Below are 15,751 nucleotides of genomic sequence, written 5' to 3' on the forward strand. Positions count from 1 at the left end.
AGTGGCGGCTGCAGAGGAAGCGAGAGGTGTTGAGAGTGTGTGGTGAGGTACGAGGCTAGGCTAACCCCGCAGCCGCCACTACCCCATCGGCCAGTTTTACTTGGAAATACTATAGCGGCGATCGCCGCCATTGGTAACGATCGAAACAAACAAAATGACTGTCAAAGCGGCCCGTAGTCAGTCGTCAGTAGATAAAAATGCTCATAAAAACAGAAGCCACCTACCTCTAAATTATTTATATATATCTCACTTTTTATGTAGCATTTTAACAAAAAGATATTTCAATGTATTTCATTGTTTTGGTTATACATAGTAAGTTCATCGTGAAGTGTAGGTTGGTATATTAGCTTTTTTTTTTTTTTTTTTTTTTTTTTTATGTCGTTGGGGATATACCCCAATGGAGGAAGGCGGTGCATGCCGCGCAACCCCCCAGACGGCTGGTAGAGAGATGCCCAATTATTTTCAAGGAGGCGGCCCAACAACGGGGTTGAGGGTGTCGGAAAGAGCCTACCTTTCCATCTCCATGGGAACTGATAGGTCTCGATCCCACGCCTTAGCACCCCGCCGAAGCGCAAGGCAGAGACTCTACCACGGGAGCCCCCCTTTTTTTCGCTTTAGGCGTCTGCCAAATTGGCCAAATGATGGTCTGCTGCTGGTTAACGAATAGGGAATTACCATGCAAAGGCCACCTGGCCTATTGCAGTCTCCTTATAATATTCTTGTTAAGAAGAAAGTGAAAAGTAAAGAGTAGAGCTCCTCCGTGCCAGTCCGTGGTGCAGTGGTTAGCATACCTAGCTACGAATCCGCGGGCCGCAGAGCCCAATAGCCAGTTGGATTAAAACTTTGGAGAAAGTTCAGGCTAATACATGAAACCCTGGGGGATCATGAAGCTTTGCTAAAAACAGCTTGGAACTTTTATAGCTTATCATTTTGCGATTTTTTAATTCTGCTAGTGCTGTGTACTTCTGCTGGTGGATGATGAGAGAGGACATCAGAGAGTCTTTTGGGCCATGTCAGTGCCGGGTATGGGTGAAAATTAGTGTAATAAAAAATAAGTGAAACAAATTGCTGATATCTGGGGGTCATATGGTTTCAAGATTTTGGGAAAAGGGTCACAAGTGCAAAAACGTTGAAAACTGCTGTGTTAGAGCAGCTTAAGGAAAACTGAAAAACAAAGAAATTGACCAAAATCAAAAGGGAAAGCAGCACTGTGACCCTTCTGACATGGAAAGTCACCAAAAGGCAACTGTGGGGTACCTCTTTGGCAAACTGGTTTGAGATGGCTCCATATCTTGCTGGTCACAGGTTTGATCCCCACCAGCAGAAAGTTTATTTCCCCCTTTCGTGGCTAGATCAATTTCTCATATTTCAAGTCGAAATAATATGTTTAAGAACTCTTCATTACACCACCACATTCACATGTTATGGTCAAACACATTAATACTTATTTGACAATCAGCTCCTAGTCAAAAGAGAAATGCATGAGCATCATAGGTATTGAAGGAAAGCAGTTGTGTTACAGTTTCTATATTAACAGAAAATATTATTCAGCAGATTATATGTTCTAGATGCTGCAATACTCACTACAAGTGAGTCAAGAATGTGATTTATTATATATTTAACATAGAAGAAAGAAAAGTGGAATAAAGAGATTATGTGCATGATCAAAAAGCTTAAAAGGTACTTCACCTTTAGGACATAGTATGCATATAAATCACATTGGTCAAAGGCCTCCCCTTGTATGACAATAATGTGGGTTGGAACCAGTCTCAATGTTGGATTGTAACACAAAACTGGTGCACAAACCAATTTATTATAAAACTATTGTGGCCACCATCACCCCCCCCAGACCTTGAAAATAGCAGTTAGCTTTTCTGGACATAATGCCTTATTGGGAAGCTGTTAGGCGATACCCATGACAAATCTGCATAAATATCATGTTTAAAAAAATAACATTTACATTATCACCAGTTCCATTTGACATCTCCCATCAAATCCTGCTGCACTAATATGTAGAAAACAAAGATTAAGCAGTACTATGAAAACTTAAAAGGTTTAAAAATATGAAACATTATTCTGCCGGGTGACGTCATGGGCGATACTCACATAAAATTGTCTGCATATATAATATACAGCTGGAGTTCAAGAACTCATCCCTTTATTTCTTCAATACTGTATGTTTACCTATTTAAAAGTATATTAAAATATTACCTGTATCAGGTACATAACTAATTTTAGTTCCTAAAATAGCACAGCAATTTAATTTGTCAGAAAAGAAAATCTGGATGAAAACCTTCAGCAAAATTAAACAAGCCTGTGTTAAGTAATGCTATAAAGGGGCCAGTAGAGCAGTCCCCCAAGAACTACTCAGGAGAAGCAACGGAAAGAAAATTATAAATGTTACTAACCTGCAGTACTGATATAATTGCTACATTTTTCTCCCTGATGAACCAAATTTAGTTGTGATAGTATTTCCCATCCTCTGGAATATGTTGGTATAGGTCAGGACATACAAGCACATGCAATTCCTCAAAGGCAAAGATCACAATTCTGAAGCCAGATTTATTAACTGCTCTACTAAGGCCATGAAGCGCACCTGTAACAGATTAATAAGAAATACCATCCACCTACCAAAACCCCAGTTGCAGCTGCCCAACTCATGCAACTTTCCTCACGAGTAGAAACCTACTTACTCCTGAGTAACAACAGAAGAATTACAAACAACAACCATTCTTTAAAACTGAATGTATGGTAATGCTGCCCTAACCCTAACCCCTACCCTGCCCCTCCCCCCATCAGTCCATGGATCATTTTTTCTTCTTTCCCTTCCTCTTGCGAGTGTCTGGCACCTGTTGACCTCCACCTGGATTGCTCCCTGATGCATAACTCTTCCCAAATTTCTCTTTGCACAAATTGTTGAAAAATTCCTCTAGGTCTGGATCACTGAAATAGAAAGATAATAGTTACACAATGGACAGGTTACATCACAGACAAGACATTCTCTATGATCAACAATTCTTCTTAGATACAATAACGTAAGTAATTTTGATAGCATTTACAGCCTTCATATCTGCTTCTGTGATAGTTTTCATATATATCTCTGTTCAAAAAAACTGAGACATGCTTTAGCCAATATACGAGTTACTTAATCTCTGTATATTTATGCTTACATCTTAAAATTATCAATTAATTTATGTTTCTTCATGTGCACCCTTTAATTCTGCATGTTTTCATATATAATACATGATGATTATGTTGAGTTTATGGCTGAAAACTTGTTATATTCAATAGCGACATTTGAAATTTGGCGCGAACGGCGATCCCGATTACGGTGCAGGGTGCTGTTTTGGCCCGGCCGTAGTGAAGGGATCATCATTCATCATTTCATCGATGCCTGTTCCTAGGAGCTCCCACCAGGGGATGGCCACAGTAGAAGAGCTTCCATCTTTCTCTATCCAAACACTCCCTCCTTGCCTGCTCAAAGTTTCTCAAAGATCTTTCCCTCCTCTCCCTAACGTACTCTTGCACCCTATCCCTCCATTTCACTGGAGGTCGTCCTCAAGCATTCCCTCCCTCTATCTCACTCACTTACACCCTTCTGGTCATCTTACTCTCCTCCATTCGCTCCATGTGGCCAAACCACTTTAAAGTCTGTCGCTTCACTTCTTCCACCACTCCACACTTTTTCCCTTCAACCCTGTGACACATTCCAAAATGCTCGTACACACTTTCATTACTCATTCCATCCATTCTACTCACACCACAAGCACTCCTCAAATAATGAAGGGGTTAACACTCAATACAAGGGGGTGAAGGGGAGGCAATGGGACTGAGTGGTGGTGAATGGCCTTACAATAATGAAGACACAATATACCAAATATTCAATACATACCTAGGAAATTCTGGGGTGTTGTTTTTGGAAGGGGGGGTTTTCTTCCCTGAAACAATGCGGTATTGTACACTGTGAGTGTTGGCCTGCAAGTGCTTCAGGTTATCACTCTGGCAAGCAGCCCATTCACTTATGTCGTAAACAGCACCTTCCATACAAGCATAGTATCTCCAACGTAACCCGAGCAGTGTACTTTCAGCCCAAATATCTCCCTGGAAGAGTAGAATAATTTATTTCCATAATCGTGTTCAAAAAGTATATTCAGCATAAATATGTCTAGGGATAGCATGCGAGAGACAGCTCCTAGAATACATCATTAATGTATGAACTTAATATCCCTTTTTAGAAAAATCAATTTTAATCCTTTTTCAAATGACCCCATCAGTAACACTCTGCAACACTAATACTATGCTAAGAGTAGTCATAAAACTTTCAAGATACATATCAAATGTCTTTACATACACATGAGCTCATTACAATTTTTTGTTTGTTTGCTTGTTTACAATTTTAAGCATGCTCTTCAGGAAAGTAACCCCTTGAATAGTGACAACTTTGCAGACTACACAAGATGTCATCCACAACACTCCAACGGTTTCCTGATAATTTGACTGTGGCGATTGGGCGTCGGATTTATGAAAATGGAAACTATAATTTACAAATTACTGAAAATCCTACAGGATGGGGAATTGGACATGCAATGGACATTTTTTGCCAAGCTAAATATTTTTGTATAAAAAAAAAGGATAGTGAATATTGCTAAGTCAGCAATGTTGTCAAATATATTCAGGTGTATTTTAAGTCTTTTGTTGTGGTGCTTGTGTGGTGTCAGAGATCTGCTGACCACCAGGCCATTATTTCCCTATTCCTGCCAGTGAAGAGCTTAACACTGCAAAAAGAAGTCATACAAGGATTCACACTTCACAGTAATAAAATTCCAGAAGATAATAAAAGGAAGGAGGAGAGGGCATGGAGATAAGTAAGGTACCATAAAAAATGGAAACAGAAGTACCAATAGAATTGATTAAATTTAGTTATGGGGGTATCTCAACGGAAGGAAGGAGGAAATACAGACGGAAGCTTATTCCAGTTTACAAGGGTAAGAAAGAATAATTGGTTATCTCTTGCATTTGGGAGTTAGACAGCATAGTAAGGAGCTTGAGTAGGGAGTTTTGTACAGTGATAAAAGATAGCAGTAAACTTTTAGAAGCTGGAGACAGTTAGAGGAAAGCAGCTTAGGTGAAGACCTCTGGATTGTTTTAAGAAGGCAATTTAACTCCCCACCCTGGTATAAAAAAATGGGTTATAAATAATGATGATTATAAAATAATTCCAACTATAAAGAATTGTATACATTTATGTGCAACTGAATCACTGAGAAGCAATGCCAGTATCTCACCTCCCTGGCTGCATGATGTATTTGACACTCAGCACAGTGCCTAGCAGCATAAATTGGTCTCGGAAGCTTGACCCGTCTATGTCTCTTATTACAGTTGGTGCACCTTATAGTGTTGGCTGCCTCATCCAACTTCTCTTGTAATCGAGTGAGGAGTGAGGCAAGTTCCCCCCATGCACCTTCCAACTGCACTTCCTCTGCCAAACGAACATCATATTCTCTCCGCCGCTCCTGCAAGACAAATTAAGCTTTCATTAACGCCACATTAAATACAATAAACACTTCACATTCCATTTGTCTTTTATCCAAAGGAAAATCAATTGAGTCACAATTCTAAAATCATAGGTCTCAAGAAAAGAAAATATTGAATCAAACCACAGCTAAAAAATATAAAAAATATGTAAATATTAAAATAACACCCACTGGCTCTCCAATGATCTCAAAAGCATGAGCTAAGATCTTGAACGCTTCCTCTGCTCCAGGTTGTTTGTTTTTATCTGGATGCACAAGAAATGCTTGTCTTTTGTAGTACTTCTTGATATCTTCATCAGTACAATCCTGAGTCACCCCCAAGATGCTGTATGGGTCTTTTCCCTTGCATGCCAGGAGGCGCTTCATGGCCTCATCCCCAGTGGTGGGCAGTGATATGTTGATATCTAGACCCCGCGGCAGTTTTTTATCCCGTCCTGTAGATCATAAAATATCCTGATTACTACATGCAGCTTCTGTGATACATAAACTTTTAATCTCATATTTAAGATTCAAGGATATTTCATAAAAAAAATCTTTTACATACACCACTAGAAAACGAGCACATTCAAGCTTCTCTGAACAAAAAGGTGTTAATCTATATAACATGGAAAAGGTAATAACTAGGAAAACCAAAACTATGTTTGTAATGAGACATAACTGAGCAATGACTAGTTATTATATGGTGATACATCAGATCAAATGGCAGTCATGTTGACTATGGCAAAAAAAATTTTCAACAACACTGATTGTTTACCAGGCAGCTTTTTTTCTTCTTTCTCCTTCTTGGAAAAGAGACCAGTGAATTTCATCCAGTAGTGCTGGAGGGCAAGACCAGCAGTAGTCCAGTATTCCAACAAATGGGCCCACACCACCACCAAAAGGTGTAAGAAGAGTCGAGAGCTCATCACCACAACATCTATTGTCAGGTTACCAAGCCACACCATCGCACGTACTGCTAGCCCTATCCATTGCACTGCCAATGCCCATCCCTGTGCGATAAGCTCTGTCAAAAGAGAAGTATTTATAATGTAAACAAGCATTTCTATACATCAGAGTATAGTAGTTATGAATTACTAAATTTCTAGACCCTAAATCCCAAGTCAGACCTTCACCATGCAAGATGTAAGCTGACTGTGAGGAAAACCAATTAAGCTACAAAATACGGTAGATAATAATAATAATAATAATAATAATAATAATAATAATAATAATAATAATAATAATAATAATAATAATAATAATAATAATAATAATGATAATAATAATGATAGTAATAATAATAATGATAAAAATAATAATAATGATAAAAATAATGATAAAAATAATAATAATAATAATAATAATAATAATAATAATAATAATAATAATAAGGATGATAAAAAGAAGAAGAAGAAGAAGAAGAAGAACAACAACAACAACAACACAGGAATACAAAAAGTAGAATACAGAAAAAGAAACAGGAGTGCAGACATACAATGCTTCACTCAATTAGCAGATTGATACTAAATACTAGGGGACTGCTTAAGCCTTAACTCTAGCACTCTGTGCACAATCTATACAAACAGAAATGTAGGAACACTAATTCATTTAATAGAATAAAACAATCTTTTTGATGGGCATTCTCTTTCCAGGAGGAAATTCCAATAAAGAAAAAGGTATCCAAGATACAGATAAAATCAGACAGTTGTCCTTAACTAAAGTTGGCTGCAAAGGAGTATTATTATTATTATTTTTTTTTTTTTTTTATTATTATTATTTTTTTTTTTTTACCATGGTGTGTGAATGATGTGACTCTCTTGGGTCGCTTTGGTACAGCGCGTCTAACTGGAGCACTGCGTTCACCTCTAACATTGGAAGGAGGCTTTCCCCGTGCAGCACGAGGCCCTGCACTTACTGACGGCCCGGGAATATCTTCAGTAAGAAAAGAATGTAGAATTAAATCTTCGAGACAGCTGGTGCAATATACAATAGAATGATTGAGTTAAATAATATGCATTGTATTACTTATGAAATGCATGAAAAATATAATGCCTTCATTGCATCAGTGAAATGGAGCAAGGCAAGAGACAGTTTTAGCATGACATAACAGCATAACATTGTGTCAGCATCATGCTTGAAAATATATTTGTGAAAAAAAAATCTCCTTTATATGATCTGCATTTTGCTATTCTAAATACAGATGTCTAATAGATGACTAATAAAATGCTGTTATAAGCAAAAACACTGATATCAAAATATATGTAAAAGAGTCTTGCCACCCAAGAATTTTACCCATTCTATCTCTTGTCATTCATAACTAGAATAATTTTCAATGCAACTATTTTTTTTTATACTATTCAGTACTCTTTTTATTCTTCTCTAAGATCTTCAATATTTCACACTGTGCACTGATAAAAGCTCATTCTCTAAGTAAACATTCATCTCATACCCATGTCAGCAGATCTAGGTAAGGTTGAGGCATGGGACAGATTAAAGCCTTATAGAGAACTTTGTCTCATTTGTTTAAGGCTTGACCTAACTATACAACAAATGCACTAAGGCTAGCAGGCATGATGCTGGAATTTAAAACCATCATCACAATAAGCCAGGTTCTTGAAGTGAATGGCACTGAAAAGGGGTGACACTTGATTGGGCAAGAATCTCCTTCATATCACAATTGTTCTTTAAAGCTTGAATCCACACCATGAAAATGAGTCAAATGCACTGCGGGTATGGAAGTAAGTGTATGGAAGAGGGGCAGTTTCAATTAACATGCTGGGCGAGTGGTCAGACAAGTGGAATGCTGCAACCCCCAGCCGAGCATAAAATATAGATTTCTCTCTTCACACAGCCATCCATTTAGGCTCGTCTTATTTTTTCTGTTAGCCTAGGCAAAATGGAAAGTAGGATTTATGCTATTTGATTCTCATTCTAAACTGCTCAAGAAGAGTGAAAACGGACATTAAACGAAATGATGATGATGATGATGAAATTAACATGACCAAAATGTGAGTAACAAGAATGGAAAACAGCAAATGAATTGGCAAGCATCCTTTCCTCAAGTAAACATACTGCTGCACACTAGAAGGGCAAAGGGTGGCTAAGCTCACGTTGCACCCATCATTTGCACCTACGACATTAAAATTGGAACTTTGATAAGAAATTTCCCATAAAACCTCCATTATTCAATAGAATCCAAATGTCATTGACAAATACAAGTATTTCTTCTTGCTTAACATTATTATTAAAGTCACTGGTGGCAGCCCACTATAATAGGAGAGATAACTATGTTAAACTAAAACACATGAAAGAAAACTTCACATTACCTTGCATTTTCTTTTCTTCCTTAGCCAACACAGACATCCTCGTCTTAGTGCTCTCATTTCGCTCATTATCATTGTTATTATTGTTGTTATTATTGTTGTTGGCTGTGTTGGTGGCAAATGTTGAAACACCAGAGGCAGGAGTAGCACGGCTTGGGCTATTTGTAGTGGTATTTGTGGAACTACCACCACCAGATGCCGTGGTTGGACATGTGGTGGAGGGAGATGACGAACTGCTGGCATTGAGAATGTTGTTGATGTATGATGTTCGTCTGAAGGAAAGAAGTATAATCAGCCAGAAGCCAAGTATGCACTCACACTCTAACAATCCACAGAAAATTTGTTAATGTGTTTTCATTTAAGCAATTATCCTTTATGAAGATGAATATTCTTTCAGGCACTGACAAACTCTTCGTAGTCCATCATACTCATCCAGCACAAAAAAATAACCTAAGAAAAGAATCACAAAAATGGTGATCCACCCATGAGACATACTCAGATGCACTTCTCTGAGGCCCCATTTAGCAGCAGGACACAGGGTGCTTATCTGGCCCATGTTATCTTATGACTGTTCTGATCTTAGCTCCCTGCCATACTTGTTGACTTATCAGTCTGAGTACCCTTATCAAAAATTTATGAAACTGTGGTTTATATTTTATTGCATTATTTGTCAAGTATCATACTTAAAATCATGAAGAGATTATTAAAAAGTGTTTTCAAGTAAAAGTATACTAGTCAAAGCATCTTGTTATAACTCATAATCATGCCAACAAAAGGTTTTTGGCAACAAGGTGTATGTTTAACCCTTTCATGCACCACGACGCGATTCGGGCCAAAACAAAATCGTCTACATGAGCTTTTGACTCCAATTGCGTCAAAAACTTTTAAAAATTCGCCAAGAATAAGTATCTTTCCGAATCGCATCAAATTTTTTTGTGTCAAAGATCCAAACTAGACCTATAATATAAACCAATTGTCAACTCCCTCGTGTCGTTGGATTTGAAGTGATAATTGCCCATGGTTTAGTTGCCTCTCAGAGGCAGCCTGTGAGTGCGACTGTTTTTCATTTAAATTGTTTTTTTCTCAGAGTCGGTAAACTTTGCTATTTATTTGCATTTCTTGATTTTCTTTTCTTTCATAAGGCAGACTAATCTCCTCCAAAACCAACAATATATAATAATACCAGGAAAAAACAATACTTGTGGGTGAAATCGATACATAGCATGATAAAAAATTTCGCCGCACAGTCAGACCATTCCGCAAGGCCCCCTAGGGAGCCCCAGACGGATGTTGCAGTGGAAAGAGAAACTTATTAAACTTTTGGTGCATGAAAGGGTTAATATGGCCTATTACACCAAATGATTGTTCCTTCTCTTCCCTGGAGCTTAGCCTCTTCACTTTCCTTTAAAGAGATTTGAGGTTACTGATGGTAATGATAATGGCATCAGTGACAGCTGCAATGATAATGATAACAAATGATGCATAGCCTTGTATTAATACAAGCTATTTCATAAGAACAATAGATACACTAAAAACTGAGACTTCGTAAAGACACATATGTAAAACACCCATGAGAAGGTTATTCACTGAAGGGACTGGGAAATTATATATATATATATATATATATATATATATATATATATATATATATATATATATATATATATATATATATATATATATATACAGTCATACCTTGGTTTACGAGTGCCTTAGTTTACGAGTGCTTTGATTTACGAGCAAAAAAAAAATCACAATTTTGTTTAAGAGCAGTGACTTGGTGTGCAAGAATCCTGTTTGCACAAGTCTTTTTTTTTTTTTTTTTTTTAATATTTGTTGCCACCTCAAAGGTGGGGACACGGGTTGTATGGAGGCCATCAGGCTCAAGCACACACGTCCCTTTGAGGAAGGCCACCAGAGGCGAGATTCTCAAAACTCTTACGTGCTCGTAAGCCACACCTATGACCACGCAGTGCCTTCAACACAATTCTCAAAGTGCTATGTGATCATTACTATGCACGCAAGTTAAGAGAGGGTCGGGTGCAGTCATAAGCCTTATGGGGTGTCCCTGATTTACATGAAATGCATTATAATTAGTGTTTCCCAACATGAAAATAAGAAGAACATGTGTTCAATAAGTAAATCTATCCATTACAGTGAGCAATCAACAGCAGAGATATTTTGTTCGTCACCCGAGACATTTTTTGTTTGGAAAATTTGTTCACGAACTGATTTGTTCGTGATGAGAGGCGTTCATGAACCACGGTTCCACTATATATATATATATATATATATATATATATATATATATATATATATATATATATATATATATATATATATATATATATATATATATATATATATATATATATATACACACTCATGGGAAGATCATCCACTAAAGATGTGATAAAATTAAGAAGTACCGAATATGAAACACTACATCAAAATTGGACACCAGGAGGCACAAGACAGAAACGAATGGAAACATTTGGGAAAGCCCCGTGTTCTACAGTAGACTGATATAGGCTGCTGATCTTGATGACAATCAGAATTCAATATTGCTCTGCCACAAATCAGCCCAACTACCTTTTTTTTTATATAGTCACAATAAAAAGCAGCTGTTATCCAATACCAGAATAAAAGATAGACTAACAACTCACTTGGGTGGCTGTTTTTGATGAGAGGAGGAGAGCTTGTTGTTTAGCTGATCACCACTTCCTTTCATTATCTCCCCTTCAACAGGGACACCACTAATGCTCTTCTCTGGAGTGTTCTTCTTGGTATCTCCTTTAGATGATAATTTCTTAGCTTGATGTGTGGGGCTGCTGGAAGATGATTTTAAAACTGATGATCCACTGCCCAGAGTAGTTGATGTGGTGGTGGTCGTGTTGCTGCTGGTGGGATATTCCCCCCAGTCATAGTGCTCATATGCACTAATGGAACCATTTCCCAAATTTCTGTCAGTCAGTTCAAACTCATCCATGGTAACTTGAGAGAGGGGGTTCTCTACTCTGCTGGACTGTCTACGAGCTTGATCCCCTGTTGATCCATTAGTGTTACTGTTGGAGCTGCGAGTTTTGCTTGCTTTTGCCATGTTGCCACGAGCCTTCTGCTCCGGACGGGAGGCTGCAGGACTTGGTGAAGGGTTTTGTGTGCTCTGAGCATGCTGATTGGAAGCAGTTGTACAACTACTGTTACTATTACTGCTACTACTTCTGCTATTCAAAGGTGGTGTTGGAGCATTTAGTTTCCCTTCCTGCACTGGATTTTTGCTCAATACATCAGAATATGAAGGCTTATTGGCTTTTGTTGGTTGGGCTACAGATACCTGGTTGGTGTTGCACTGTTGGGATCCATTGGTCTCCTTTCTAGGCTTGGTTTCTGTTCTGGCTCCCAGCCCAGAGCTTCTGGAAGGACTCTGTGATTTGCTTTGAGCAGCTGTAAGATTGCTTCGAAAAGGATCAAAGGGGCTGAACCAACTTCCAAGGGAAGCAGTAAAATTTGAAAACTTTGCAGAAATATTATTCATTGTTTCCCCTTCTATTATTCTATCATTTTCATGAGAATAAAAACTGAATTCTGGAGGAGGTACTGCAGCAGGGCTGAGACTTTGCCCTTCACCTTGTAGAGGAGGAGTGCCTGAGGGTGCACTTGGCCCTCTTTGCACTTCAAGATAAAAGGCAGAATCATGACCACTCACTAACATACCATCGAGAGAGTCAATGCTAGAATCCATAAATCCATCAAGTCTTCCGTCACTGTAGTGGTTTCCTTGCCCATGGTAATGATTCAAGCGCAGACCTAAGTCTGAGGAGGACCGAAGAAGGGGGCTCCTCCCTCCATCAAGCTCTGAAAACAAATCTTGGCTGACGGAGTAACTCCTGGCTGATGACCCTGTAAGTTGTGGGCCAGGAGGCATGGTTCCAGGGGCACTTGTGGTTACGGGCTGTAAAGGAGTCATCTGAGGCCCAATGTTACTGTGTGCCGATTGCATAGTAGGAACTTGTGAGCCAAGACTGTTGTGGTTTACTTGCAAAGGTGGGATTTGGGAGCCAAGGCTTGTGTGTGATGTTTGGAGGGAGGGCATGGGAGATCCCAAGCTAGTTAATGGAGCCTGCCCAGAGTTGGTCCAAGGAGGAGAGGCTGAGGGTACAAAACCAGGCTGGTAGTGATGGGAATCGTGCTGAGGTGTGAAGTCATTAGTCATGCGCTCTAAGAGATGACCAAGGGCTCCAGCAGTGGCACCTGACCCCTCTCGCCACCGCTCCTCGCTGCCCGCCATCATGCCACCTGTAAAATACCAATTGCCAGCAATCAAAAATATAAGCATACAATCCTAGCACTAACTGAAACTGACACTAAACTGCAAACATAAAACCCCTCAAAAATTTGATCTAGTAAGCTCTCATTAGAGTGCATGAAAGATGCATGATAAACAAATACACATAAAATTAGTTTGTAAATACCATTTGGAAGTAATGGAACACTGAAAGTTGATTGTTATGTATATGTTATGTAAACACACACATGCCCTAAGCTCTTTCCAGAACCATACAGGCTGGCGATCACAAGTCCTGCACGAGATCAAATCTTGGGGTTAATGACACACACACACACACACACACACACACACACACACTGGATAATAAGCATTATGGAGATGGGACAGCACGAGACTAGTACGGCTCTTTTCCTGTATTTCACAACTAGGTAAATATACACACACACACAATAACCCATTGAAGTCCACCATATAATTAATAAGTCCATAGTGAATGACATACACTTACCTACCCACCCACCCACATACATGATTTGAATCAATATTCCGAGTGAAATTCAAATTATGTAAATAAATCTAGGTGCAATGGAAATGCAATGTTTTACAATACAGTCTTGATCTTGGTCATGTTGTGACCTTATTATAATGGCAAGTTACTATAGTCAGTTCACCCGAGTCTGAAGTGAGCATTATCATGCCCTGACAACCTGCTGTATGCTAGCCTACGCATAGTAAAGTCGTCAGTGTCAATGATATGCAGGCAGCAATAACAAATACTGTCAATTAAAGTCAATTTTCAGTTAAAAAATATTAGTAATGTCGCAAACAGCTGTTTTATTAATATAAATCCTGTCAATTTTCTTGGTGGTGGACAGCTTCAAGGCCGTTAAATAATTATAATCAGCGATCTTGTTAATTAACAAAACCGCTATTTGCGACATTGCTAATATCTTTTAATTCATAATCAACTATAATTAACGGAATTTGTTATTGCTGAAACTCTATATCATTGACAATGACAACTGTTTATTATGTGTAGGCTAGCATACAGTATCCACGAAATCGGCCACGCCATCAGGCAGCAGGTTGCCAGCGCACGATAATGCTCACTTCAGACTTGGGTGAACAAATTATAGTTGCTTGGTGATTATTGAGGTTTTGTTGCTTTATAAATAGTTTCAATGAGGTTTACTTAATTGGTTGGCCCATCAAATTCTCTATAGCATGACAAGGACATATCGCAGATAAAGTTGGGTGGGGCAAAAAACTGCTGACACGCCGGTACATACCGGTAGTAAGATAGATATTACTCTCTAACACTCATTAAGTTATTATCCAATGCACAGAATGCTACCATCCAACACGCAGAGATTTATCCAACCCGAAAGGTAGGAGCAATTAAAACGCACATAATTAAGTGTTCATTAACTTTTACATAGCTGTGCCTTCACATTCTGCTTCCAGGACATTTATTTCATTCCTGAACCATGATACACAGGTGTTATATCATCTTTTCAAAATATAACGTCTAACCTGACCTGACTCAACGAAATCTAACCTAACCATACCTGACCTGTGCTATGCTTCCAAAATGCAAAAACAGAAATAAATCCCTTGATACATCTCCCAAGACCATATCTTAACCCGGTAGCAGCGACAGGCCAAATTTCTGGCTTTACCGTGTAACAGCGATGGGCCAAATTTTTGCCGTGATAAAAAAAAAAAAAAAAATAGATGCATAAACTGATCACAAATGCATTTATATATATTATGGAATGGTTTGCGCAAGTGATGATTTATTATCATTTTTCTTGCTTAGAGGGGCCTTTACGAAACATGATCCCCGCAGCAGCTACCGGGTTAAAAAAAACATCTCATGAACGTGTCTGGTGTGCAAAAAAAAAAAAAAAAATAAATCACTTCATGGAGCACAAATGGGTGAACTTCTGAAATAATAATGACCTAAGACCCACAAGACAGCAGTGGTCATGTCAGGAAACACCTCCCAAGCCTCGAGGAAAACTGTCAAAAGTCACCCTGCTGTTCCCCACAAGGACACGGTGACAGCAGGCCGCCCACCACACCCACCCACGCCCACACCCGCACGCCCACATAATAAAATCTTCCCCACAAAGCCTCAGGGAAATAACAAAAAAATAACAAGAAACAAATATATACCAAACTGTTGCGGGTGACCACAACCCACAACACAGGACAGGTCATATGCCTCGTGCCACCCCCACCCGCCCACGCCCACACGCCCGCACCCGCACGCCCACACCATCACATAATAAAATCCTCCCGCCACAAGGCCTCAGGGAAATAACAAATAAATAACAAGAAACAAATATATACCAAACTGTTGCGAGTGACCACAAACCACAACACAGGACAGGTCATGTGCCTCGTGCCAGCCCCTCCCTGCCCCTGCCCCGCCCACTGCCCCGCCCCGCCCCCTTCGCCACTACGCACCAGCAGGAGAGCTCTGAGGACACGAGGCGCGGGGGACATAATATTGCGGGTTGTGTTGGTGCTGCTGGGCCTCGCGAACGTCACCTTCCCCGCCAGGTGGCTCTCCGGGGCCCGCCAGGCTTGAACGGGGACAGTGATTTCTTCTTTTGAGCTTT

General features: G+C 39.3%; 1 protein-coding gene across 3 annotated transcripts; it reads right to left on the reverse strand.

The window, feature by feature from the left end:
* Positions 1-1,511: 1,511 nt before the first annotated feature.
* LOC127002259 (mucin-5AC-like) lies at positions 1,512-15,751 on the reverse strand. 3 transcript variants are annotated; one of them, XM_050868074.1, is made up of 9 exons: positions 15,597-15,751; positions 11,503-13,132; positions 8,840-9,108; positions 7,305-7,445; positions 6,289-6,537; positions 5,706-5,968; positions 5,286-5,513; positions 3,893-4,101; positions 1,512-2,943 (listed from the first exon to the last, which is right to left on the reverse strand). In XM_050868074.1, the coding sequence occupies exons 2-9, from the start codon at positions 13,125-13,127 to the stop codon at positions 2,808-2,810; spliced, it is 3,120 nt and encodes a 1,039-aa protein (XP_050724031.1). In that variant the 5' UTR covers positions 13,128-13,132; positions 15,597-15,751; the 3' UTR covers positions 1,512-2,807. The 3 variants fall into 3 exon arrangements, with proteins under 3 accessions (XP_050724031.1, XP_050724037.1, XP_050724043.1); XM_050868080.1 differs by lacking the exon at positions 15,597-15,751 and adding an exon at positions 15,480-15,498; XM_050868086.1 differs by lacking the exons at positions 11,503-13,132; positions 15,597-15,751 and adding an exon at positions 9,332-9,447.

This window comes from Eriocheir sinensis, chromosome 2 (assembly GCF_024679095.1).
Source record: "Eriocheir sinensis breed Jianghai 21 chromosome 2, ASM2467909v1, whole genome shotgun sequence".
In the NCBI taxonomy this organism is placed as follows: domain Eukaryota; kingdom Metazoa; phylum Arthropoda; class Malacostraca; order Decapoda; family Varunidae; genus Eriocheir; species Eriocheir sinensis.